The following is a 26,667-nucleotide window of genomic DNA, read 5'->3' on the forward strand; positions in this document are numbered from 1 at the left end:
CCTGCGGAGAGGCCTGTCCAGCCTCGGGACCAGCACCTTCCCGTTGTCAAGCAGGGACAGCGACCCCTTCCAGGATAAGGGCTTGGCTTCGTCTTCAATAGCCAAAGGGCCTGCACTGTATTTTCCTCAAAGCACAGAAGCAGCTTGCCCTGGAAGGAATTTCAAACCTCTATCTTGAGAGACAGAATCCACTGGAAGTTTGTAAAATGGCTGTCTTTCCCACTTCTCCCCGTTGAGGTGTCAAACATCCTGGAGGTGAGACTCGGCAGAGCACAGGTGAGGTGCAGGTGGGCCTGTGGTCTGCTCGCTGGCCCCGTCACTCCCTGTGCGGGGCAGATGAGACTTGCCTCATTGTTCATGTGAGGGGACCAAGCCTTGGCAAGGCTGAGTGGCCGTAACTCCCAAGTAGCTCCAGGCCCAAGGCTCTGTGTGCTTCATTTCTGTGTCCACCACATTTGTCCAAGGATGCCTCATGACATGCAGGCAAGGGCTCCTCTGGGACCATGCAGGGTGGAGGGTTCGGGGAGCCGGGGAAGTGGGGGGACAGAAAGAGAGAAAGTGCCCTTTGTCCTAGGTAAATGTCTACTGTGACATCTCACAGGCCTGTCTCTGAGTCGAGTCGCTATGAGCCGTTAGCTAGTTTTGCTGAACGTGTGGCGGGCTCTCTGCCGGTACCACCTCCTTCAGTCCTAACCTCAATGCCGCAGGACGTACGTTATTCCTGAGGCCGATTCCTGAGGCCAAAGGGCACGCAGCAGCTGCCCAAGAACGGAGAGGAGAGGCAGTAAAGAGGGTAAGCATGCCCAGGTTCGAATCCTAACGCCACCACTTTCAAGTCGTGTTACCCCGGGCGAGTTCTGCGCCGCAGTCTCTCCATCTGTAAAATGGGGCTAAGAATCCGTAGCATCGTCGTGAAGATCAAACAAGTTAATGCGTGTAAAGCACCCTGGAGACTGTCGGACGTGTAGGAAGCACAGCAGGAAAAACCCTGCCGGATTGTTATCGGCTACCATCCCAACCTCGGGGAGCCTGACTCGGCAGCCCGGCTCTCCCGTCACACTCTGCGTCTCCTGAGAAACGCAGCAGGCCCGGCTCCAGACCGAGGCTGAGGCTAGAGGCTGGAAGCAGAGCAGACGGGAATGCGTAGGAGTCCGCGTTGCAGCTGCACACACGACACACTAACTTTATTCACATTGATACAAAAGTAGATTTTTCTAGAAATGTTCTCTTGTGCCAGAGGGAGAGAGTTGAGTGGCATGTGGTGGGAGGGTGAGGGTGGCAGGTCTGCTTGGGGGGGACAGGAAGGGTGGGGACCAGAGTGTGGGTCACAGAGGCAGGACAGTGAGCAGCAGGGGCCCAGAAAGCAGGAAGAGCTGGGTGTGGTGGCCCCTCCACCCTGTTGTGTCCACTCTGGAGGGTGGGGGGCGTCCACACAGACAGATGGGGAGCATCCAAAATGACTGGAGATGGGGGCCAGGGAACTCAGGTGGGAGAAGGCTCTGGGAGGAATGGCTGCATACGACTGTCCTCTCCTCCTAACCAGCTGCCAGCTCCCCCACGGGATGCCCGGCTCTGGCATGCGAGAGGCTGGGTAGGTCTGCCCCTCCCCCCTCCCCTGCCTTACACACTCCTCTTGGAAGGGCCAAGGTAGCGGGTGGGGGAGCGAGGAGTGGGTACACAGAGAGATGCTCACACAGGCAAAGAGGGAGCGGAGGCCAGGATGCCCACAGAGGGCCCAGGGCTCTCACTGGGGCAGGGCCTTGAGGATGGCATTCACCTCCTCCGCCACAGCTGTCAGGGCAAATTCGAACTGGTCCTGGGGAGGGGCAGTGGGAAGGAGGTCATGGGGAGGCCTGGCCTCTGCTCCTGCCCCAGGGGGGCTTTTGGGAGGGGGAGCTGGGGAGGTCACTTGGGAGAGGAGGAGTCCTCCTGGGGGAGGGACAGAGGCAGGCGGGAGAGCCAAGCTGCTGCTGGTTTCTCTGGGGAAGGGTGGCAGCTGGGGTCGGGGCAGGGAGGGACAGTCACCTTAGAGCGGACAAGGCCAGGCCGCTGGTCACGGACATGCTCCAGGGTGGCAGCGATGTCAATCTCCTTCACTCCTGGAGGTGGGGGGCATGGCTGCTCAGGGGGTGTCCAGAGGAGGATAGGACCCAGAAAGCCTAGGGCATCCTGGGGTGGGAGGCTCGGAGGACTGGCAAAGCCTGGGGGTGTGAGAACTCGCCCCTGCATGAGCTCCTGTGACCCTAGGTGCTGGGGAGAGCTCAGGGGCGGGGCTGCGGGCCTCGTGGGGAAGGTTCTCACCTTTCGCCATGCGGTTCAGTACCATGTCGATGAGGATGTAAGTGCCCGTTCTCCCTGCACCGTCACTGAAACAGGAGATGGTGACAGGCTCAGCTGGGGACCCAGCAGAATGGGGGAGGGGCGGAGGAGACACGGGGGCTTGGGGTGGGGAGGACACTGGTGGACCCGTTAGGGTTGCCTCGGGGAGGGCGTGAGTGAGCCGAGGGCGTGGGACCCGTCACAGCGCCTGGGCCGTGAGCAGGAGCCTGTGACCCAGGGGGTGCACTTGGGCAGTGGGCCGACCAGAGAGGGGAGCCCTGGCCGAGCCCTGAGGCGGAGGCAGCAGGAGGCAAAGGGAACGGCCCTTTCCAGCCTCTGGCCAGGCTTCTGTTCAGCAAACTTTTTATGTAAATGGCCAGAGGGTAAATGGTTCCACCTTTGCGGGCCACATAGAGTCTCTTGTCACACATTCTTCTTTTTTCCTTCAACCATTTAAAAATGTAAACACCATTCTTAGCTCATGGGCCATTAAAAAAAAAAATAGATGGTATGCTGAATTTGGCCCATGGGCTGTAGTTTGCTGGCATCGAGGGGACAGGCGAGCAACGTGCATGGAGATGTGCACAGGGAGCAGGACCAGAGAGGGGTGGCGATCAGGACGCCTCACCTCAGGGCCCTCTGGCTGGGGCTGTCCAGTCCCCTTCCACCTCCACCCCCTCCCACAAGCCCTGTCCACGCACCTGCAGTGCACAATGATGGGGCAGGAGCGGCCCCGGTAACACTTGTTCACCTTCCTGCAACAAGAAATGGGTGTGAGGGCCAGGGGCACCGGCAGAGGGAAAGGGGAACCGAAACCCACACCTGTGGGCCTCGCTGTCGTCCTTTTCTCCCCACCTGCCCCGCGCAGAGGAGGGGAGAGGGCTGAAGAGAGGAGTCAGGGCTGGAGGGAAAGAACCAGAGACGGTGTGGGTGACGCTGGGCTTGCCTTGTCGCTTATGAGCTCTGTGCTCAAGCTATGCATCTGGAACCGCTGACTTAACCTCTCTGAGCCTCACTTTTCTTACCTGTGAAATGGGGATGATAAGAATAGTAACCTTCTTCTTAGGGTTCTTGTCATGATTACATGAGATAATCCATGTAAAGAACTAAGTGCAAGGTCTGGCACACAGTAGGTGCTCAATAAATGGTAGTACTATTCACGATCATGCATCATAATAGTAACAGCTCCCTCTGCCAGAAGTCCAGGGAGGATAGGCTTTCTGGTGACTTCAGGAGTGTCAGTCTTGCCACATCCCTGCTCTGCTCCTCTGCCCGCCTCTACAACTGCCCAGGCTGTTCCCCTCCCCAGTCGGGTTCCTTGTGGTCCTTACCAGCAGTGAGGTCAGATAGCCCTAGGCACAAAGTTCCTCTGGCCAGGGGAGGACAACTCCTCAGCTCTGAACATTATACTGCCTGTCTCCCTGGACCAGCCTCACCTCTGCATAGGCATTCTGTGGTTGGGTCATATTCAGACTTGGGGTCTACTTGGACCTCAGACTCGTCTCTGCTGCCCTGAACACAGCTCGGCAAGGAGCAAGGGGTTTCTCCCTCCCTCAGTGGCCCGTATAACCTGGCCTTGTCCCTTATGACTTTCCTGCTTTGAGAGCCACCTGCAGAATCCTGATATCCCTCAGTGGGCCAGGACTAGGGAGGACCTTCTTAGGGGTTATTAGATTGTTTCAGGAGAAGCTTGGAACTTAGTGGCCTTCAGTCTGGTGACTTCAAATGGTTTTTATAGGAGTCCACATGGGTTTCTAGCACATTGGCTCATATGTCAGAGGGCTGGGGTTGAAAAGAAGTTGCAACAGAGGTTCCCAATTGTTTAGTAATAATGACAATAAATAGTATCTAGAATTACCTGAACCCTTGCAATGTGCCAGGCATTTAAACTAGATTTGACAGACTTCATCCTAGTGATGCTTGTAATGACCCCCTAAAGTATGGGTCATCATCCTCATTTCACAGGTAAGGTCATAGAGGGATGTCAAGGAACTTGCTCAGGGTCACTTTCTGGGACTTAAAAAAATTATTTTGCCTTCCCTCTGATGGACCTTCACCAAACTGTATTTATTAAGCAGCAATTAATTTGTTCTACGTGTCTAATGCTAACCGAGTTTACATAATTTCAGCCTAAAGCAAAGAAATATAACCTTTTAGCTTACCTGTGTACCTTAAAACAGGTCCATGCACTAGTTCTATAAGGACTTTTAAAATGTAGAAAACAGGAAGTAGCTCTGATACCCCTGGCATTGCTTTTGAGAAGACTGTGCCCCGGGCCCCAGGGACCCCAGTTAGAAACCATTGTCCTGAGGCTCAGAAACTGTCCCCAGGTTCCCACTCCAGCTCTGCTCCTCTGCTCTCTGCCCAGCATCCAGAGACCTCAGGCCCACCTGGCAAGGGGCAGAGAAGCAGGAGGAGGGCGCAGTGTGGGTGAGCCCTGGCAGGTGGTGGCAGGCTTCTCAGCCACCTGTCTGGGGAGGGGGAAGGAAGGGGATGCTGGAGGCCTGGCCTGGGTGTGGTTTTGGTGTCTGAACAGGGTAAGCCCCTCAGTTGGCTTCCTGCCCCAGCCCCCACCCAGCTCCAGTGAGTCCCAAGAAACCAGAGAGTCTTCTGTACTCCCTTTCATAGTATTTGTCCCTTCCCCAAGCCCCCTCAGCCCCCAGCTCTCCCAGCAGCCTTTGGGGTGGTCTCGGGCCACATGTCCTGATGGTCCTGTCCGTGCAGCAGCCACACCTGCCCATGATCACTTTTGTGACTATGCAACTGGAACGAGAATACTAGCTGCAGATCACAAAAATGACACTGGCAGCTGTGAGAGCGAGGGAGAGAGAGGAAGACAGAGGAGGGAGGGAGAGGGAAGCACAGAGGGGGGACACAGACAGAGGGAGGGAGAGACAGAGGGTGAGACAGAGACAGAGAGGCAGAAATAAATAGAGATGGCAGAAGGTGGAGAAAAAGAAGAGAGAGAGAGAGAAGAAGAGACAGAACAAGGGAGAGGAGCAGAGAGGGAGAAATGGAGACAGAGTAAGAGAGAGACTGAGAGACTGTGATGGAGAGAGATGAGGGGAAGGAAGGGTGGGGGGAGAGAGAAGAGGAAAGGAAGGGAGGGAAAGAGAAGGAAAGACAGAGAGGGAGAGAAATAAAACTAGAGGCAAAGAGACAGAGAGGGACAAAGAAGGGAGATCCGCGGGAGGGAGAGAGAGAGAGTGAGGGGACGGCAGACAGAGAACAGTGCTGGAGGCCTGGAGGAGCACGACAGGAGGAAGAGAGAGGAGACAGGAGGCGGGGGCCAAGCAGGGGGAGAGAACTAGAAATCAGGTGAGCCCTTTTGGGGGGAAGGGGGTAATGGAGAAGGAGCCAGAGACGGAGAGGCGGGGAGAAAAAGGGGGCGCGCGAGACAGCAGCAACGGAGCTGGACCACAGGGTGGAGGGATGGGCACAGCAAGACAGAGCATCAGGCCTGGTTTGGGGGGTCTGGAAGGGGGCGGCTGGAAGTCAGAGGCGGAGGCTCCAGGTCAGGCTAGAGGGTCTGCCTCACAGCACCTGGGGCCCAGGCGGAGCTGATGGGCCGGGGGATCGCGGGGGAGCCCAGCTGCCGGCCCCCTGCTCCTGTGCTGCCCTCTCCCGGCGCTCAGGGCGCTCACCTGCGGAAGTCCAGCAGGGGCCGCGTGGAGGCCGGAGTGCCCTCTGCCGGCCAGCTGAGGAAGTGGAACTGCGTGAGCGTGCGCGTCTCCTGGGTCTGCACGTTCTTCAGGTAGAAGCTGCGCACCAGGAAGTCCTCGCACCAGATGTGCTCCGACACCAGGTTCACCTGCGCAGGGGCGGGCCCCGGCTTGAGCACGCGGGGCCTCTCCGCGTCTGCGCGCACGTTCCTCCGCCTCCCAGGCCGGTGCAAATTCTGAATCCTCCAGGAAGCTTACCCAATTGTCTCAGCTGTCCCCAAGAACCCTGTCTGTGCTGTCTACTATCTACTGCTATATGAATCTTATCTACTGCTCAGGACAACTGGTGGCTTTTCCATCTAGACGCAACCATTGTGAACTTCTTGAGGTCAGAGTTTCTCCTTCCTCTTCCTCACAGAGCCTAGCAAAGCGTCTGTGCCACACACACCAACTTGATGAAATTCTATAAAAGTTTTATTGGATTTTTTTCTTTAATCGTGAGCAAGACCAATTTAAAAAGCTTAAAAAAAAAAAAAAGACTGTCGAGTGCTCATCTGATGATGGAAAAAGTACTATCCAGCGCTCATCTGGTGACAACAAGCTGCTGTTGTGCTCTTAATGTCCTTGTTTTACAGGGGGGTCACCTCCCATTTGTCAGGAATCTGCTCCTCCTTCCCCTGCTTTGCCTCTGCCCAGTTCCCCCTACCCATCCTCTCTCCTAATGAAAAAGTTTGTTTCTATTTTGCATAAGCAACCTGTGTGACTGATGGTATTTCTTTCTTTGCTTTGGCCTCCAGGAAACTCAGAGCTAAGTTAGGCTCGATTAAAGGTCTTGATCTTGGCCTTTGGGTATACTTATCTTCCTTTTCTCACATACTCTTGGCTCTTAGCTTCTTATCTCAATTTTGGTGGTTTTATAGTTTGACTTCTGTACCTTTCATCATATTCCCTGCGAATGCTTTTTGGCGTCAGACTGGACACACACACGCACATATGTATATGTATGTATGTGAATATACATGTGTATGCATATATTTATATAGATATATGTTCATAGACGTATGAATGGTCCACCACCCACTCTGCCCACTCCCGTTGTCCCCTGGCCACGGGTCCTGCTGACCTCATATACATGGTAGAGGGAGGAGCCCTCGTCTGGCCAGTAGCGGTCACACTGCTTGATGCCATCCTCCACCAGTGGGGTCAGCATGACGATGACGGTGCAGCCACTCTCCCACACCATCTAGGGACAGAAACTCAGGTAAGCTCCCTCCTAACATCCCTGGGACCTGGCTGGCCCTGGCTGCCCTCCAGGGCCCCTGGTCCGTGGAGAAGCCCTCCTCCCAAGAGCCCACCTGCCAGAAGTCTGCAATGGTGTGGGACAGCGGGCCCTGTGTGGCTATGTAGGCTGGCATCCGAGGGTCGTGCTCGATCTGGGGGCAGAGGAGACATATGACAAGCCAGAATGGGAAATGCCACTATGGCGAAGCTTGGTCAAAGGAAGTGGGCCAGGGTCGGGGGAGCCTGAGAACCCCCATTTCCACACTAGGACATCAGGCCCCACAATTCCAAGGCCTCGGGTGGGGTGGGTGGCGACCGTAAGGAAGTGGAGTTTATGGGGGCAGGATCAAAAGGAGGCAGAGGTGGGGCTGGGGCCAGGGCCACTCACAATGGGGCTGGCGTTGATATAATCGCTCCGGGAAGGGCTGCTCTCCACCTTCAGCTTGATGCGGGCGTGGTCATCTGCACAGACCCGCATCCCGCCCCAAAGGCCCCGCCAGTCACCGGGGTCCTGGCACCTCTGCCACTGGGCCTGAGCCAGGAGCCCCACCCCACCCCGAGCCCTCCAGAGCTCCCAGCAGAGAGAGGGCTGGGCCAGGCTGGCCGGCAGGGCTCACTCACAGGGCAGGAAGTCGGGGTGACGGTTCTTTTTGACGTTGCCCTCCCCCTGGGCGGTGGCACAGGTGTTGGGCTCCGCCTGGTAGGCACACAGGGCCTGCCACTCCTTGGCCAAGCGGTCCCGGTTCCGCAGGTGGTCCTCCATGTACGCCTGCAGGGACACCACAGCCTGGCTCCGGCCCCACCGCCAGCCCTGCCTCTCCCACCATCCTGTCCCCTCACCCGCTCTGCGCCCGGGCCCTGTCCTGACCAGAATCATGTGTCCCGTGGAAATGTCCATGTTGGCCTGGGCGGGCTCCTCACACCAGGACGGCGTGCTGCTGTGGGAGCTGGGGCTGGCCTGGGCCGCATCGCTGAACTGGGAGGACACGCTGCTCACCCGAGAAGGCTCGGGCGGACCCTCTGCCCGGTTGAACAGGGACTTTGTGGCCATGTGCTGGCGGCACAGGTCCTGCAGGAGGAGAATGGGGCAGGGGCCAAGGTCCCCTGATGCCTTTTCAGCAGAGTCCTGGATTCAATTCTGGATCCCTAAGCTCATCCTCAGTTGGTTTTGAATGAAACCCATCTCCTCTGGGGTAAGTCTTCTGCCCTGGACCTCATCCTTTTCTGGGCTCTTCTGCCTGGGTGGTGCCTATGACAACCTCAGCTATTACAGAGTGGAACCCCAGAACCCCAGAATCGGAGGAACTTTAGGGACCATCTGCTCCCAATTCCCATTCATTCAACATCCCTACTGGGGCTCCTCCAGCCCCACCTGGACGTTCCCAGGGATGGGCACTCAATTCTCATCCAGCTCCCAGCCTCACCCCACGCGAGACCCACACTCCCAAGCCCTTTCCATTCCCTCTCCTCCCCAAGCTTCTGGGGCTGCACACCTGGTACTCAAAGGTAGTGTCTCCATGGGCCCCCTCGGGTCCCAGGGCTGCCAGGCGCTCCTTGTCCCGCTGCCGTGCATGCTGCCGCACACACAGAGCCACTGCCAGAGCCACCAGCAGCCCGGTGACACCCACCAGGGCCACCAGAGTAAGCAGCACGGAGCGCATGGGAGAGGTGCTGTGGGCCGGTCGGGGAAGGGCTGCAGCCGCCTCCTCCCTCTGTGGAAATAAGGCTAGAATCAAGGGGGGCAGCGGCGGGGGAGACAAGGGCTGCACCTCGCCCCCGTCCCACGCCACACTCCCCGCTAGGGTACCTCCTGGGACAAAGCTGGGAAGGCAGGGGCATGGTGGGACAGGCAGAAGGGCTCGGAGAGACCCAAGATCCTCCTTCTCAGTCCCCATGGGACCAACTCAACCACGTTGCACCGCCGGCCACATAGTGGGTGACCCCACCAGGAATCTTTGCATTTAAAAGTGGATGTAGAGAAGTGGAGAGAGAACCCAAAGAATTGAATAGTAGAATGTGAGGCATCAGTGTTGGATGCAGAATAGAAGACTATCTTGAGTTTAATGTCCTTTCTGCACAAGATTTTCCCTTGGAATTTAGAGACTTGGCTCCAGAGGGCTATGGGTGTTTCAGCTAGCTTTTGCCAAGCATGCTGCCTTTCTAGAGAGGGCTGGTCCTGCACGGAGGAGGAGCCACTGGGGCCATCTGCTGGTCAGAAAGAAAACTGCATGGGGGAGGCCTGCTTTGGCGAAGCTGGCAAACCAGCCTGGACTATGAGGTTTCAGCTCCAGGTAGCCTGTTGAGTTTGCCTCCATCTCTTGTGGGCAACGTCAGCCCTCTGGGGCTTTGCCTGATTCTCCAGTTAGCTCATACCTGTCCCACTCCTGTCTGCAAGATCTGGAGCCCTGTCTGTGCTTCCAGTTCGGACTTCACCAGCCCTGCAGGGAGGATGTAGGTCAGGCTCTCTCCAGCCCCAGGTGGTCTCCACCCCATGTCACACATGCTAGGTGGCAGACAGGGCCCAGGTGGATTACGAATATTTCAAAGGAAGCATCAGCCACAGGCCTGGGTATATCCTACTGGGGTTGGGGCCGGGGCCAGGCAGTATTTACCAGCTTGCTGGGTCACATCAGCCAAAGACAGGTTCTGTTCATTGTGCCGGATGCGGAAGGTGAGGGCTGGTCCCACCACACTGCCGAATATGAGTTATGTTAGTGCCTCACCCACTGTAGACCGCAGACTCTCAAAGAGAGGCCAGCTCTGGCCCTCTCCCCATTAGAGGATGGGGCTGGAGCCCATCAGAGATGCCCTACAGGGGCCTTTGGGGCCAGGGAGATACTGGATGGGGCCAGCAGCAGGGCTAGATGTGGCTGTACCTTCAATGCAGCTGGGAGCATCTCTGACCCCCCCTTGGCCCCTTAGCAAGAGCTTGTCTTCCTTTCCTCTCCTGAGCCCCTCCAGCCACCTCCCCGCTCCAGCTGCCTTCTAGGTCCCTGCTGCCCCAGCCGGGGAGCAGCCCCACCTGATGTTGATGAAGCTGCCTGAGGACACGTGCACGTGCTCGGCCAGGAGCTCCAGCAGCTTCACTCCGGCGGCCAGACTCAGGGGCCTGGAGATGGGGAGCAGGAAAGCGGGGACCCTCTGGGCCACTTTCTTGAAACAGGGCACCTCCAGGCATGCAGAGCAGCCCGCCCCCCGGTCTACTTCGCATCTGGATTTCTGCTCTCCGAGGCAGGCCAGCTCAACCCCCAGGGGACCGGAAGGCTTCCCGAGGCTGGAGCCCTTACTTCTGGTCGGTGACGATGTAGCCATACTCCTCCGCTGATGGCCGAGCTGAGGGCTGCCCTGACACCGTGGGCTGGCTCTGGCCCAGTGGACTTTTCTTCTCCAGCAGGACAGGCGTGGCAGGGGAGCCAGCCGCTCTAAGAGGCTCAGAGGACCCAGAGCTCAGTACCTGCTGGGCTTTATCGGAGGGGGGGCTGGCAGGGGGGTACCCAGGCAGGGAGGGCGTGGGGGGCAGAGGCTCGGCCGTGTCTCCGCCCTGTGCCTGCTCCTCCACGGTCTGTTTAGAAGAGAGGATAGAGGTGTGGTCTCTGGGCAGTGGAGGGGCTGGAAGGCTGGGGGCCCACACCCTGGACTCTGAGCTCTCTACAGAGGAACTCAGGACTTGTTTCTTTCTACTCCCAGGGCCTAGGGCAGCGCTAGGCATAGAGAGGGCACCCAGAAAGGTGAGCCAAGTGGGTGAATGAATGAATAAGGGTTGACTGAGTGGAACATGGTCATTAACAGTACACAAGATGGGAGTGGAGAGAACCTCTGAAGCGAGGGGAACTGGGGTTAGGGTAGAAGATGAATGGCAGGCAATGGTTTTAGACTTTTGTTTAGCCACAAATCTTGGAAGCCCATCATGTGGAGCAGATAAAGCTCCTCGAGCTGCAGGGGGCCAGGAGCCTGTCTGCTCAAGACTCCCCTCTTCCCCTAGGGATCTCAGAGCATGATCTGAAATGATCGTAGTGATCAAAGCATTGAGTCGAGAATTCTGGCCTCTAGAACCAGCTCTGCCATCAACTTGAGGTGAGACTTAGGCAATGACTTGCAGCCTCTGGGCCTTGGTTTCTCCAAAATGAGGGGTTAGAGGATACAGATTCTGGGTCCTGATCCTGAGGTGTAGATTTTGGCAAGGGGCACTATGGGTCAGGGAGGTGCTGGGAACTCACTTTCTTGATGTCAGCTCCAACGTTTAGAACCCCTCCTGTAGAGACAGGTAAACAAGACTCTGGGCAAAGGGCCAAGGCCAAGGTCCACACAAGGCAGGTGGGAGAAAGGGCCAGAGGCCCTGAGCCTGTTCCTTCTGCTGTGGCTTCTTTCCCCTCAGTCAGTGACCAAGACCCTGTCATTGGTCTCATCCTAACATGGCCTCATGCCTCTGCCTTATAATCCATTGTTTTATTGACTCTTCCCTCTGTCATTGGCCACACCTCTCAAAGCTATTCTTTGATCAGTGCTCCCTCTACCCATCAATTATTGGCTTCTCCTTGGCATTGGCCACGCCCCTCCTCAGGGCCTCATTGTCATCCACCTACCCTTCTGGGTGCCTCCTGATCCCACTCAGAGCCCCTGTTGGCTTCTTTTTCCATTACTTCCACCCGCCAGCCCTTTCCAGGTGTAACTCCTCAGCTCATCGCTGCACCCCCTTGCTCCCTTCCCTTTGTTGGCAATGACCCCATGTCTCAAAAGAACTCCCTTCTCTTGACCCTGACCCTTCCCCTCTAGGCTGCTCCATGTGGTCTTGAGAGGTGGGGCAAGAAGCCTTCATGGAGCTGGTAGTTGCTAGTCCCCTGTCTGGACACTCACCCAGAGTTCGTCCTGAGCCCTTGGGCAGCAGCTGCAGCAGAGTTGAGAGGCTGGAGAGCTGCTCAGGGGTCAGCTGACGCAGCTCCACCCCATAGCCCGCCAGCACGGCTGCCAGCCTCTGCAGGGTTGCGTCTGCTGGGAGCCAGACACAGAGCTTAGGGCTGGTGGCGAGATGAACTCGTGGGGATGCAGATGGGTGAGTTGGGGGTTGGGGGAACTAGCACATTTAAGAGCTTCTTCTCAAACACCAGGACACTGATGCCCTCCCCTTCCAGCCCTTCTCCACACTTTGGGGGGAAGACCTTTCTGGGGCCAAGACCAAACTTCAGGCCCACCATGGACATCTGGACTCCCCATCTGAAGAAGAGTTATGTCAGCTCCACCCCTCTACTGCCTACTTAGTGCCTGGCATAGATCGGGTTGTCAGTAGACATTAGTTAAATGTATGAATGACTTTAAGGACAAGTTAACAAATGCATGGATAGTCAGGAAGGAGCCCCCAACAGCAGCCCCCACAGGCAGGGAATGGATGCTGAGGCTTCTGATACCTGGCTGCTCTGCTGGGGAAGGAGGCTTCTCCCCACGACCCTCTAGTCCTTCCTCTTCATAGCCCTCTGAGGAGTCCTCTGCCCGGCTGCTGCCCCCTTGCTCTGGCAGCCTTGGTGCCCTGGCCCTGCTGGGCACTGGCGACTCCTGGGCCAGGTAGAGCAGCCCTGACTCCTGGAAAAGCTGAGCAGGTGGAGGCCCTGGAGGGTCCCCATAGGAGTGGCCAGGGTGAGCCCCAAACATGCCCTTGGAGGCAGCTCTGCTGAAGAGGGCAGAGGGTTCGGCCTTGGGCAGGGGGCCGACACTGACCATCCCTGGGGAGCTCTCGGAGCCCCGGGAGCCATCGCGGGAGCCAAACTGTGGGGAACCAGAGATCCGGGTAAGAGCAGATGTCGGGACTGGGGGATTGGGGTGGGGGTGGGGCTGGTGTCCAGGGCTCACCTGATGGAACAGGTAGGGCTGCAGCAGGGCAGGTTCATAACTCAGGGCAGGGTGGGGGTGCTGCGGGGGCAGCAGCAGATGCTCCAAGAGAGGGGGCAGCAGCTCAGCCTGCAGAGGGGACAGCGGGGAGCCTGCCCCAGCTCCACCCCCGCCCACTGGAGGTCGAGGAAGCCGGTGCTGGGCAGCAGGGGCGGAGCCAGTGGGGATGCCCTGTAAAAGCAGCTCCCCAGCAGGACTTGGTCTCCTGGGCACCAAGCCAGATCTGGAGAGGAAAGCAAAGTGTGTTTGTGTGTTGGTTGTGTGGGGCAAGGTGTACAGAGCCTACAAGGCAGAGATGGTGAGGCCAGACAAGCTCAGCAGTTTAGAGTAAGTCTGACTTCTTAAGAAATGAGGTAGCCTCAGGGGAGGAGAGAATAGCATGGGGAAGGGCCAGAGGACCAAGCCTGGGGCAGAGGCCATCACCTCCCTGGTAAGCATGCCTGGGTCCCTGAAACAGCAGCAGAGGCTAGGGAAGCATGAGGCTAGGGATGGAGAAGGTGAGAACTGGAGCAGGGGAAGGCAGCTGGGAAGCTCTCTAGATGAACTGTGGCTGCAGCTTGCCCTGTTGCCCTTGTGTGCATGTCCCCACACTTGGCTCTCCAAGTATACATTTAAACATTCAATACTGTGCCCTCTTTCTCCGCGCCCCCCACACCCCGTTCTGCCTTCTTCATTCTGGTCTCATCATCTGAGCCCCATGGCCCTCATTTACTTTCCTCTGCTTTACAGGGTCTGAACAATGCCTTCAGAGGCTCTAGCCACAAATAGATGGTGGTATCTTCCACCATATGCAATTCCACATAGAAATGAAACTGAACTTCAAACAACTTCAGTCCAACAAAATTCTAATTAGTCCCATGATGACTACTTTGATGCTTCTTTTAAAATATCAAATATCCAAGTTTTTCAAAACATGTTTTTAATGCCTCTGTTTTGCTGAATCCCCAGGGATGAGCTCAGCTCCTGCTGGGCGTGTGAGCATGTCAGAGGACCAGTCCTGGACCTCTTTTACCTGCTCCTCAGCCTGCTGACCTAGGTGCCCACTTTCCTCCTCCTTCCCTCCATCCATCAGGAAGACCACAGGCCCACCAGCCTTGCCATGCTAGAGTTGTTGAGAAAGGATGCCTACCTGTCCCTTGGACGGGGCTCTGGGGGGCGAAGCCTGGGGATGCGTTCCATCTCCTGGGAGATCACGTACTGGGTGAGGTCATCATGCCAGGACAATCCTGCCAGGGGACAGGATAGGCTGAGGTTGGCTGGGGATAGTCGGAGGGCCCAGTGGAAATCAAAACTGCACTCCAGAGCCTGCAGTGTATTGAGTTTGGCAGAGCAGAGGGGCAGTGGAGGGGGTCCAGAGACCTGGTCGGTGATCTGAGCTGTCGTCTTCCCACACTCAGGTACAGACTTTGGAGTCAGACTTCCTCCAGTCAGACTGGATTTGAATCCTCAGTAATTTACTAATTGTGTGACTTTGAGCAAATTGCTGAACCTGTCTGAGCCTCAATTCTCTCATTTGTAAAATGGGAGCTTATACCTCCTAAGAGTGTTGTGATAATTAAAATAATGCAATATAAAATGGTTAGAATAGTGCTTGTCACATAGTAAACTTTAAACAGCTGCTATTACTATTATCGTCATAATATTATTCCTATTTTTCTTCTTTTAGTTGATCCTGAACCTTAGTTTTCTTTGCAGTAAAGTGGGAATAATACATATTTCATGGGGCTGTCGTGAAGATCAAGCACAATCAGGGAAATGAAAGAGCTTAGAAAACTCTAAAGCACTGTACTTGTTTTAAGTATTCTCCTCTATCATCATCATCACCATCACCATCAACATCAACATCATCATCATCATCATCATCTCATCCCGAGGCAGATCTCCTGTTCGACCCTTTCCCCTCATGAGACTGCTTTCAGGAAAAGTCAGTCACCTATTCTAAAGGAATAATCTGCCACTCTCCACCCCCATTCCTTCTTCCTTGCTTCTGGATTAATAGTCTATATTGCTCTTAACTCATATTCTCGGATCCACTAGCATTCATACCTGCCTTCTTGCCTATTAACATTAGATGAACTATCTGTGTTCCTATTTAAGGCCGATTCCTCCACTTGAGCATTAGATTTCATCTTCTATTACCTACTCAAGAACATCTTCCCCACAATTCTGCCTTACTTCCTACATCATCATTTCTTCCTGTTCTCTACTAAATTATTCCCAAATATGATGCAATTTCCTCCATCTTAAAAAAATACTGCTTGACCCCACATTCCCCTCCAGCTATCACCCCATGTTTTTGTTTTCTTTGCAGCAAGACTCCTGGAAAATATTATCTATACTGGCTGTATACAATTCCTTTCCTCCCATTCCCTCCTAATCCACTCTATTCGGGATTTTATTCCCAACTATTCTACTGAAATTGCTTTCACCAAGATCACCAGTGACTTCTGCATATCTAAATCCAGTGGTCAATTCTCAGATCTCATCTTACTTAACCTACCATCATCATTCAACACTGTTGGTCACTCCTTCCTCCGTGACACACTTTCACTTCATTTCAAGGACGCCAAACACTCTTGTTTTGCCTCCTACCTCACTGGCTGTTGTTGGTTCCTCTCCTTCTCCTTGTCCTCTTAATATTAGACTTCTCTAGGGCTCTTCTTCATATTCATTCAATTCTTTGGTTATCTCATCCACCTCATTAGTTTGATTACCATCTACTTGCCAAGGAATTCCACATTTATGTCTCCACTCCAGACCTCTCTCTCTTTCAAAATCCAATCTCATATACTCAACTTCCTACACTACTTGAATGGATATCTTAAACTCAGTATATTCAAAACTAAACACCCCCTCTCCCAAGTTGGTCCTTCTGCATAGTTAATGACATCTCCATCAACTCAGTCGTTCAGGCAATAAAACCTGGGTGTCATACTTGACTCCTCTCTTTCTTTCACAGCCATATCCAATATTTCATGACATCGTGCTCACTACCTTAAAAATACATGTAGAATTATGTCATTCCTCACTACCTTCCTGCAACCACTCTGGTCCATGCCACATTCATCTCTTACATGAGTTATTGTGGTAGCTTTTAATGGTCTCCCTGCTTCTACTTTTGACTCCCTATAGTCTATTCCTAACACAGCAGCAAGCATGATCTTTTTAAAGTAGAAGTGAGATCATGCACCCCTATGCTCAAAACCTCGTGATAGTTTCCTCTTTTACTCAGAGTAAAGCCAATGTCCGTACATTCTCCTACAAGGCCCTACAATGATCTGCATCCCTTCCCCCATCACCTACCTAACTGCATCTTCTACTATTCCTCTCCATCCCTTATCTACAGCGACACTGAAGAGGTGTTCTCCATGGTGTGCCTCAAACTCGTGCTCCTGCTTTAGGGCTTTTGTTCTAGCTTTTTGGTCAGTTTGAAACACAGCCCCCAGATAACCTTCTGGAAAACACTCCCACCTCCTTGATATCTTCGTTCAAATTTTATAGTCTCAATAAGGTCTATCATTTTGACCACTTGATTTAATACTGCAGCTTCCTACCTCACCATTTCTGATCCCTTTATCCTGCTGTAATATCTGGTTTTTCCATGGCACTTATCACCTTCTAACATACTATATATTTTCTAATGTATATAGTGTATTCCCTCCCCTCACCCCCTAAATGTAAGCCCCAGTAGGCAGAGATCTTTCTCTATTTTATTCCCTGATACATCCCAAGCTCCTAAAACTAAGCTTGCCACATGGTAAGTACTCAATAACTACTTATTGAATGAGTGAATTGGACGAGTGAGGTGTGCTCCTGGCTGAGGACTCCAGGATTCATGGCTCTGGAGCACTTGGACAGTTCAGGGAGTGGGCTGATTCTAAGGAGATGAAAGCTGGCCTCTTCCAGTGGCTTCTTCTAGAAGCCTCCTCTAGATTCCTACAGAGAGTCTAAGTGTGAAGAGCCCATCTCTAGGATTCCACCTCTACTCCTTTCTTGCCCTCCTCTGCAGCAAAGTCTGGGAACGTGAGGCTTCAGAGTGGGTGTGATAAGAATGTTTCATGAACAGAAAGCCTTGAGTCAGGTGGCTCCTCACTTCCCCACCCTTATCTAACCGATCCCAATGTCTCTCCTCCAATGCACATAGACCTCACCTTGGGACATGAGCTGTCGAAGCACACCTTGTAAGCGCTGAAGAACTGGGGAGGTGACTTGCAAAAGGGGCCGGGCCTGCCCCACTCCCACCTGGCACTGTCCAAACAAGCCATCTAAGAGCACAAAAGTCGTGTCAGCAAGGGGCTTGGACAAGAGGCCTTCCAAAGTCCGGGTTGAAAATAGGCAGCACTCTCTCCATCTCCTCTCCTGGCTTCAAGGAGCTCTGCTCCTCTAGGCCAGTCCCCCATCTCCCCAAGGCCAGTACCCCTTCTCCCTTCCAGGCTTCCCCCACACTTCTTTCTCATTGTGTCCCCCGGTCTTGTAAATCCTGTGCCTGGGCCTCACTCACCCTGAATGCAGACTTCCAGGTGAGAGCAGAGTCTGCGGTCAAACAGACAGCCTGTAGAGGGACAGGTGAACAGACGCTCAGACAGCCACACACATAGAACGGTCAGATGGATGGACAGGCTGGGAAACAGGGAAGCAGATGGGGTCCATTCTTTCATTCTAAGGAAGGCTTTAAGCTGGGAGGAGAGTAGGGAAGAGGCCTAGAGTTCTTAAGAAAAGGAAGCACAGGATCTGGTTTTGGATTTCAAGGATCTGCGACTCTGGATCCTTTCTCTAAAAGCCTCACTTTGCTTAACCGAGTGGTGGAGAGAAGAAGCCTCCCAGGTGCATGGGGGTGGTGATGGTGAAGGATCATATACTTCTACTCTCATAGAATTACTATGGCGGAGTTTTGGGCCAAATTCTGAGGGAAAAGGGGATTTCTTTCCCAAATCTCCAAAAGCATCCTAACTATGATGGCCTGGGACTCAGAAGAGATGGCAACCCTAGCACACCTCCCCTCCGTGTGGGAAAGGGTAAAGGTGGGTGTCTCTAAGGCAATGCTCCCCACACGGTCCCTACTATCCGCGGCCCCATTGCCGCTGGCGCTGTCCGCGGTGCTGAAGCGCTGAGCCTGGCGCCGCCGAGAGCTCGCCTGGAAGCAGTTATGGGGGAGGGAGGGGTGACAGGGCAAGGAGTCTCCACAAGATCTGACCCCTCCGCCGTTCCAGACTTCATCTTCCACGTTACCAACCCACAGCGCCACAGGAAGTATCCTGCCTTGGCCTCCAAGCCCGGTGGGGAAGAAGGGCGCCAGACGGAGAGGCTGCGCCCCTTCCCCCACGCGCCCCCCGCCCCCACTCTCCCCCAACCCATGAGTCAGCGCTGACTGTCTCTGTCCGCTCAGATGTGAGTCAGCGCAGGGCCTGACTGTGGGGAGGGGGACGGGAGAGGACCCTTCCCTCTTCACCCTCTTCTGCCCCCTCCCCCTTATGTCCCCCTCTGGTTGGAAATCAGATAGCAGCCATTGGCCTCTCTAGGCTTAAAGACAAACCCGGCCCCTCCCTCGGCCTGATCCTCTTCTGGGAGCTGGGACCCTGATGCTCGAGCCACGGTCTCCTACTGCTAGATCAGGGTTCCCTCTCCCTCCTTCCCCCCCGCCTCCATCCTTCAGTTCCAGTCACCACTTCTCTGGCGCCCCGGTGCGACTTGCTTCTCCCCTGGTCTTGCAACCCCTCTCTAAGTCCCTCTGGCCATATGCACCCCCATTCCTCCTCCCAAACCAGCAATCTTCCCCTGAGCCCGCTTCTCTTAGGTCCCGCCCTCGTATTCCCAGCCCCACCTCCAGGCCTACGCCCCTTTCCTCTCAGACGCCCTCTCATCTTCCTCGTCTCACAGTGCCTCCCCTTACCCCACTCCACACATATTCTACCTGAGCTTCCTACCGTCTTGACACTGCCCCCCACCTGCCACTGAGTTTTGCTCCCGGCACCATCCCCCTACCCCCCATTTCCTCCTGACCGTGGGCACTAATGGCGCTGCAGCCTCCCGGGCGGCTGCTCAGCAGCAGGAGGCAGAGGAGCACCCGGAGACCCCCGGATGCCCCGGGACCCCCAGGCCGCCGCGGGCGCCGCATCCTTCCAGGCTCCGCGCGCCGGCTCAGCTGCCAGAGCCGCAGCGACGCTGGCCGGAGCTTGCCAGAGGGGCCAAGGCGGAGCCTGCCACTCCCCACCCACCTACGAGGCGGGGTCTATACGCCCCTCTCGCGGCAACTTGGCTAACCCAGGGCGGGTGGTGACGACATCTCCACCCCCGGCTCTTACGCTTATTTGCGTCATGCGTGACGTAAAAGCACCGTCTTAGCGGGGGACCTACCCACCCCTTCCCTCCTCCTCCAAATAGTAAGCGCCTCACTAGAATTCGCGCTTGGCCCCGTTTCTTTCGACATACGCTTCTCCGCAAGGACTACCACCTCTATCACTCAGTCCCAGGGTTGGCGAAAAGGGTTCAACTGGGTGGGGGCCGGGAAAAGGACGTGAGTGGGCTAGTATAAACCCTAAGATGAGGAGCCAGAATAGGTACTCTTGCGCATCTCAATTAATGGTACCGGCGTCATCCTTAAGAGCAGGAATGGTTGTGCGTGTGTGCCTGGATTCCAGTTCTAGCAATGCCACCTCCTGGAGGTGCTACTTTGGGCAAGTTGCTTAACCTCACTGCGTCCAAGTGTCCTCATCTGTAAAAGAGAGGTGTTAATAGTACCTCCCTCTCAAGGTGGTTGTGAAGGTTCCATGAGTTAAACTCATGTGGATCACTTAGGACTTTGACTGCACAGGCATAGATGAAACACTTGCTACATACTCGCTTTTGTTATTAGCCTCGACTCTCCTTTCTGTCGCCCTCTCCCACCAAGAGCCTATCAACAATCTTATCGTTTCTGTCTGCAAAATATACCTCCCATCAGTGTACTTCTCTCCATACTCGCTTCCCTGTCTAAGCCACTGTGCTCGTTCATCGCGAATATTGCGGTAATCATCTGACTAGTCTTTTGCTTCCACTCTTGTCACTCCATAAGCTCGTGAGTGAGCTTTCTCAAGTTCAAATTTGATCAATTTATTTTCTTGCTTTTCAGTAAAATTTTTCCAAAATACAAAAAAAGATACCAGTGCAGAGTAAATACTCATACACTCATCATCTAGACTTGACAGTTGTTGATATTTTGCCATATTTGCTTCTTTTTAATATTTAAAAGTAAATGATAGACATGTTTCCCTTATTAATATTTCAATATGTATCTCCAAGAAATAAAGACATTTCCCCGTGTAACCAAAATGCCATTATAACATCTACCAACGTTTACAATAATTCTCTAGTATCATTTAATGCTCAGTTCATATTCAAATTTCTCAAATTATTTCCCCAAATTGCCTTTTTTAGCTGTTTTGTTCAAAATAGGAGTCAATCAAAGACCACCATTGCATTTGGTTATGTTTCTTAATTCTCTTTAAATCAGCATAGACACGGTTCCTCCCCGCTCCTCTCCCATTTTTCACATTGTCTTGTTGAAGAGACCAGGTCAATTTTTCTTTACATCTCCTCACCCTCTGGATTTGCCTGATTGTTTCATCATGATATATATTCCTGCATTTTCCCTGTATGTATCCTGTACATCCCCTGTATTTCCTGTAAACTAGAAGTTCTATCTAGAGTCTTGATTGGATCAGGTTAAAAAAAATTTTAAAGCACAATTCTTTATAGTTGATGCTGTATGCTTCCAATTGTGTCATTTCCGAAAATGCATAATGTCTGGCTGTCCTACTATTAGTGACACTAAAATTGATCACTGGTTTAAGGTAAAGGCAGCCAGAGTGCTGTAGGTAAGGTTATGTTTTCCTCTTGTGACCAGTCTGTAATCTATGGGATGATATTTTGGCATTGTGAGAATATCTAGTTCCCGTCAACTTTTCACCTAGTAGTTTTGCCATTCATTGATGATCCTTGCCTAAATTATTTCATTAGAGGTTACAAAGTGGTGATTTTTCTAATTTTATTTTTCCTTTAACATTTATTAGTTGATATTACTTTGTAAAGAAGAGCTTTCTGTCATCAGTTGGGCTTAGTTATCCAAGAAATACAATTCCAACTGGAAAGGTAACATACATTCTTAATTTTTTCTGTTTAGTTACCAATTTGCCAAGTAATGAGTTGGTATAATAGTTACCTCCTACAGTGGCAAATAAATTTTTAAAAGTATTTTTATGATTTTTTGATTGAACATTACTATGGAAGTATGGATTTTTATATATTCAATGTGTATCAATCAATCCCAGTAATTATCCTTTTTGATGCTCAAATTGTCGCAGAGTAAATCAGTGAAAACTCCTTTAAATGGGATCTGGTGTCTTTTTGAAACATCCCATTAGTCACTGACAGCTTCCTTGCTTTCTATCACTCCAAGATGTTCCAGGTTTATCTTTTTTATTCCCTGCCCTAGACATGGAAGCAGCCGCTCTTCCAAAGAGACTTGATATCTTTTAGTAAGGACTGATTTTAAAGACTGCAATCTGAGTTTCAGGGGTGATAGTGGCTACTGAGATGATGCTGCTTCTAGGCCCTTTCAGTGCACAGAGCTAGGATATTAAGATACACACACACACACACACACACACTGATATTGTCAATTAAAATTTAACTGTGATTTTTACTGAACTCTTGATTTTATGCTTGTATCTATTCTTTCACGCAAAAATTTGGTTTCTAATGACATTAATATGATCACTTATATGTTTTGTTTTGTTTTTGTGAGGAATAATAGCCCTGAGCTAACACCTGTTGCCAATCCTTCTCTTTTTTTGCTGAGGTAGAGTGGCCCTGGGCTAACATCCGTGCCCATCTTCCTCCACTTTATGTGGCAGCCCTACCACAGCGTGGCTTGATGAGCGGCATGTAGGTTCACGCCTGGGATCTGAACCCGAGAATCCCGGGCCGCCAGAAGCGTGAACCCTGGGCCGCCAGAAGCAGAGCACGTGAACTTAACAACTATGCTGCCAGGCCGGCCCCCAATCACTTATGTGTTTAATCCTACAATATGCATACAATAATTTACAAATAATAACCTTACTCTACTAATAAAACAATGAATATGTTTAAAACTTTTGGTAGTTTATTTTGTCCTTAGAACCTAAGGATGCATGCTTAGGTTATAAAACTGTGAAAAAAAGCAAAGAAACACAGATTTTGGATTATCCCCAATCTTGGGTTATTGTGAATAGTGTGACTATATATACTCTTGTACATGATTCCTGTTGCACATGTGTGTTGGGGGAAGCAGACAGGCAGTAACAACCTCACAGGGAGGAAGCTGACGAAATAAATACCCTCTCCTCACTCTCCTCATTCCCTCCCTCTGATCTCCTTCTAGGTATTCCCATTGTCCTAACCTAACCAGAATCCAGAGGAAGAGGGAGCTCATTGAAGTAGTCCATACAGGTCAGCCCCTTGGGACAGAAAACAAGGTGAAGAGAGATGGAGAATGGATCCTAGGGGCAAACTTGAGGTATCTGCTCACTTGATCCCCTTCTCCCACTTTTTTGTTGTTGTGGGAGAAATTGTCTGTCAGCATAATTGTTACTCTTTTGTAGGTCACCTGTCTATGTCAACAGTTTTACTAGGTTGTGACTAGGGAGGGATTTCTTTTAATTTATTCTCTTTGAGATTCAAAGAGCTTCTTGAATATGTGGCTTGATGTCTTTCATCAGTTTTGAGGCATCCTCAGGTATTATTTCTTTAAACATTGATTCTGTCCCATTTTATTGCTCCTTTATTTGTGGCACTTCAAGTAGATATATGTTAGAGTTTCTTGTGGTATCTTCTATGGTTCTACCTTATCTTTTGTATTTTCCATTTTTTGTCTCTTTATACTTCATTCTGGATATTTTATTTTGAACTATATTCCAGTCAGTAATTTTCCCTTCAGCTGTGTACAATCTGATGTCTTGAACTTGGCTAGAACCAGAGGGCACACTCAATCAGAGTAAATAAGAAGAGTTTAATGAAGGAACTATTTATAAAGGTATGGACAGGTAAAAGAATATAGACTTTTGTCAACTCACAGATGGTCAGGGAGGGCGCCAGAGGAATACACACCTTGACCTCTCTCCTTTTTTGCCCTTTGATCTCTTGCCAATAGCTACTGTTGGCCAAATTCAACCAGGAGTCAGTGAGCAAGGACCTCTGGTTGATGCAGTCCAATGACATCAACCTGGGAACATAGAGCAGGGTGAAGAATGATGGAGCGTAAATATGGATGGGAAAATGGGGACTATCTAGCTTAATCCTAGCTTCCACTCTTGTCATTCGTTTGGATGAAAACCTTGTACCCTTATGACAAGCGACGCACACATCCCTTAATTCAGACATGCTCTCATATGAAACCTAAAACATTGTCCAAAGCCAGTGCTCCCATTATAAAGTGCAGGGAAAAGAAATGGGAGAAAAAAAGAAACTTTCATGCCAAGTTACTTTAAACACAGCTGCTACAATCCCTGCTTCTGTAGCTGGTCCTGAGACCTAAGTTGATAATTGCAACTTCCTTATTCTCCCACTCATTTCATGGTCTTCTTACCTTGGTCAGCATCTTGACTGCATGAGATTTTTGAGCCAGTGGGTTGAGCCAAATCTTTATTTCTGCCAGATCAGAGTCTTTGATGTTCCCAGCTTTATTTGGTTTCTGTAGTTTTCTATTGAATAGGTACTATTGCAAAAGAGAATACAAAGAACCCAAGTTCATCCCTTTGGTTCAGTTATAGCATTTCTTTGCCCTCATTTTATAGCAGCAACTCAACTTACCCCTGGTAATTGGAATCAATCACTGTGGCTAATATAGCGACACCCATATCTGTCTATCGGTTCAGTGGCAGGAGGAGTCCAAAGTGATCAGGTGGTAGTCTCAACTTCCAGTTTAACGTAACTACGACTGCAGTGAAAGCCTTCCTCCCTTGGGCACTGGGATCTGAAAACTCATCATTTGGGAGATGGGAAGCAACCATTCCTTCAGAGATTTTGAAGTTTTTGAAGTATAATAGTGAGAGGGGCCATTCTCACCTTTACTCCTTGGTTCCAGAACCCTTAGGGGTGGATAAAGCATTCTGTAAGTTCACTAATGGTAAGTGAATGCTGCCAGAAGTGTTATAGACAGGAAAGGCAAATCCATATCCAGAATATAAATCACTGCCCCTTTTCATGGTGAAAGGAATTCAGAATAAAAGTCTGTCACGAAGTGCACCATATTGGAGGCTCCTTTGCTGTTGGCAAATTGGTATGCAGGGCTGGCTGTAACCATATCATTCTTGGGGAGAGAAATCCATGTTGTTAAGCCCATGTATAGCCTCACTCCAGGCCACCATATCCATTGGTACATGGGCCCGTTAAGAAAGCACCAGGGTGGCTGGGGAAAGAGGATGATTGACATCCACGTTATGGGTCATTTCATAACCTGATTATTGACAAGCTTCCCCATAGTCTGTGCCTTCTGATGGTCATTTATGTAGGAAATCACAACTATCTTCACACTCTGTGTCTATTCCAAGTGATCCATCCCAGACTTCCTTATCATAGATCTTTATGTCTTATTCTATTCAAATCCCAGGTCAGCCAACCAAAGTGTTAACCATAAACACTATATTAATATAGATCCGTATCTTGGTTCTCCTCTTCTTGAATTCCAGGTGGACAACTAGATCTACCAACAAAACTTCCCACAGAGATGATTTCTCTTCACCAATGTAATTCACAGACACTTCTGAGTTGGGCTGTAATATAGCAGCCTTCCACTCTGGCTGTTGCCTGCTTTTTGTGCAGACATCTGTAAATTAGCTCTGTGCCTTTTTCCCCCGTCTGTTAGCTGGTCATAGAGAATTCCCCATGAGGCCATAATAAGGTTGTGAGAGGGAATGAACTGGTAAGAGTCTGAGCTACTTGCTCATGCAACTTACTTGGTCCATCCGGATCTTCTTAGGTCCAGCCTCATATATACCATTTCCATTTAACAATGGAATGCCATGATGAACCTCCAGTTTTATGATTTGGCGGATCAGATAATACCCAGTTTGTAATTACTTGTTTTCCCATGGCCAAGTGTTCGGTATGCCAGTGCCTGGTAGAAAACTAGGAGCTGCTTTTCAAATGGAGAATAGCTGATGGCATAAGAGGGCACAGTGTTACTCTAAAATCCTAGGGGCCTACACTATAACAATCTAACAGAGGCTTGTCAAAGGATTCATATGACATCTCGGTCTGCCAGAGACACTTCCAGTGCTGCTGAGACCACTGGGTCATAATTATCAAGTGAAAGGGTTGCTTGCATTGCAACCGGGAACTGCTGCAGAAACTTTTCTTGCTTCAGGCTGTACTAGAAGCTTGATGGGTTACTGGTAAATGGTAGCTGGTCCTGAGGTGTACGTTGAATGTGCTACATTCTGAGTAGCACATTGAAATGTGTTGTTTGTATGTTGCCTCAAATACCAAAGAATCCCATTCTTGCACAAAGAATATGGTCTTTTTTTATTGTGGTAGATGTCCAAGGTGAAATAATTTGTCTCATTTCTGAGAGGTATGTATCCTGGAATTGAAAACACTGGGTCATATGGGTACATCTAGCTTCAGTAGGTTTAGTGGCTTTGAAATGTGTTAACTCAGCTAGGCTGAACTATGTTTCTTTTTTTTTTTTTTAATTTTTATTTATTTATTTTTTCCCCCCAAAGCCCCATAGATAGTTGTATGTCATAGTTGCACAGCCTTCTAGTTGCTGTATGTGGGACGCGACCTCAGCATGGCCGGAGAAGTGGTGCATCGGTGCGCGCCCGGGATCTGAACCCGGGCCGCCAGCAGCGGAGCGCGTGCACGTAACCGCTAAGCCACGGGGCCGGCCCTGAGCTATGTTTCTTAGGATTACTTTCCCTGGATGTTTCCGGTTAGAGTAGGCCACAAGAAAGATTTCTGCATGAGATTTGACAGGCAGAAGTGAAGCAACAGCCATTTTTGAATTTTACCATTGGAAGGTCAGGGAAGGCACTTTTGTAGCTCACACACATTGTCGCTTATCTGCTGGCTTACTACATTGGGGTGAGGCAGAACCTGGTCCTATAACTACTTTACCTTCTCCTGGACCCTCCTTTACTTCTCCGACTCCTGAGCCAGGTGTGACCAAGGGGGCCAGCTCCATTAATGCCTGTTTCCGGTGGTGAAGGGGATATTGGCAGTCCATGACATGCAGTGGTAAAATAATTCCTCAAATTATTACCTGTGGATACCTATAATCAAGTGCCTATAGAAGGCAAGTCTCTGCATGACCAAGAGTTTATTGCCATAGAGAATTTTAGGGAAACAAGGAGTGTAATAGAGTTTGTTGGTTGTTTCTACTTGCACTGGAGACTTGTGGGAAAAAAAACGATGAGCTCAGGGCTCAAATTTCCAGCTCAAATTTGGTATAAGGAACCCAAATGTTTCTATCTAAATTTGCTGTGAAAGGAATCAGCTCTCTGTGACCTCA

The 26,667-nt window shown here is 51.4% G+C and overlaps 1 protein-coding gene across 2 annotated transcripts; it reads right to left on the bottom strand.

Annotated features, from left to right (window-relative positions):
* Window positions 1–1,124: 1,124 nt before the first annotated feature.
* PTPRN (protein tyrosine phosphatase receptor type N) lies at window positions 1,125–19,266 on the bottom strand. Of its 2 annotated transcripts, XM_058533062.1 has the most exons (23): window positions 19,143–19,266; window positions 17,644–17,694; window positions 17,294–17,407; window positions 14,272–14,368; window positions 13,104–13,365; window positions 12,665–13,019; window positions 12,117–12,248; window positions 11,480–11,514; window positions 10,550–10,824; window positions 10,285–10,371; window positions 9,875–9,954; window positions 9,636–9,700; window positions 8,756–8,974; window positions 8,131–8,331; window positions 7,884–8,031; window positions 7,651–7,724; window positions 7,337–7,414; window positions 7,105–7,224; window positions 5,964–6,130; window positions 3,021–3,074; window positions 2,302–2,366; window positions 2,026–2,099; window positions 1,125–1,816 (listed from the first exon to the last, which is right to left on the bottom strand). In XM_058533062.1, exons 1-23 carry the CDS (start codon window positions 19,255–19,257, stop codon window positions 1,745–1,747), a joined length of 2,940 nt encoding a protein of 979 aa, XP_058389045.1. In that variant the 5' UTR covers window positions 19,258–19,266; the 3' UTR covers window positions 1,125–1,744. The 2 variants fall into 2 exon arrangements, with proteins under 2 accessions (XP_058389045.1, XP_058389044.1); XM_058533061.1 differs by lacking the exon at window positions 19,143–19,266 and having other exon boundaries at window positions 12,117–12,251; window positions 17,644–17,871.
* Window positions 19,267–26,667: the final 7,401 nt, after the last annotated feature.

The sequence above is a fragment of the Diceros bicornis genome, chromosome 37, assembly GCF_020826845.1.
Source record: "Diceros bicornis minor isolate mBicDic1 chromosome 37, mDicBic1.mat.cur, whole genome shotgun sequence".
Classification (NCBI taxonomy): domain Eukaryota; kingdom Metazoa; phylum Chordata; class Mammalia; order Perissodactyla; family Rhinocerotidae; genus Diceros; species Diceros bicornis.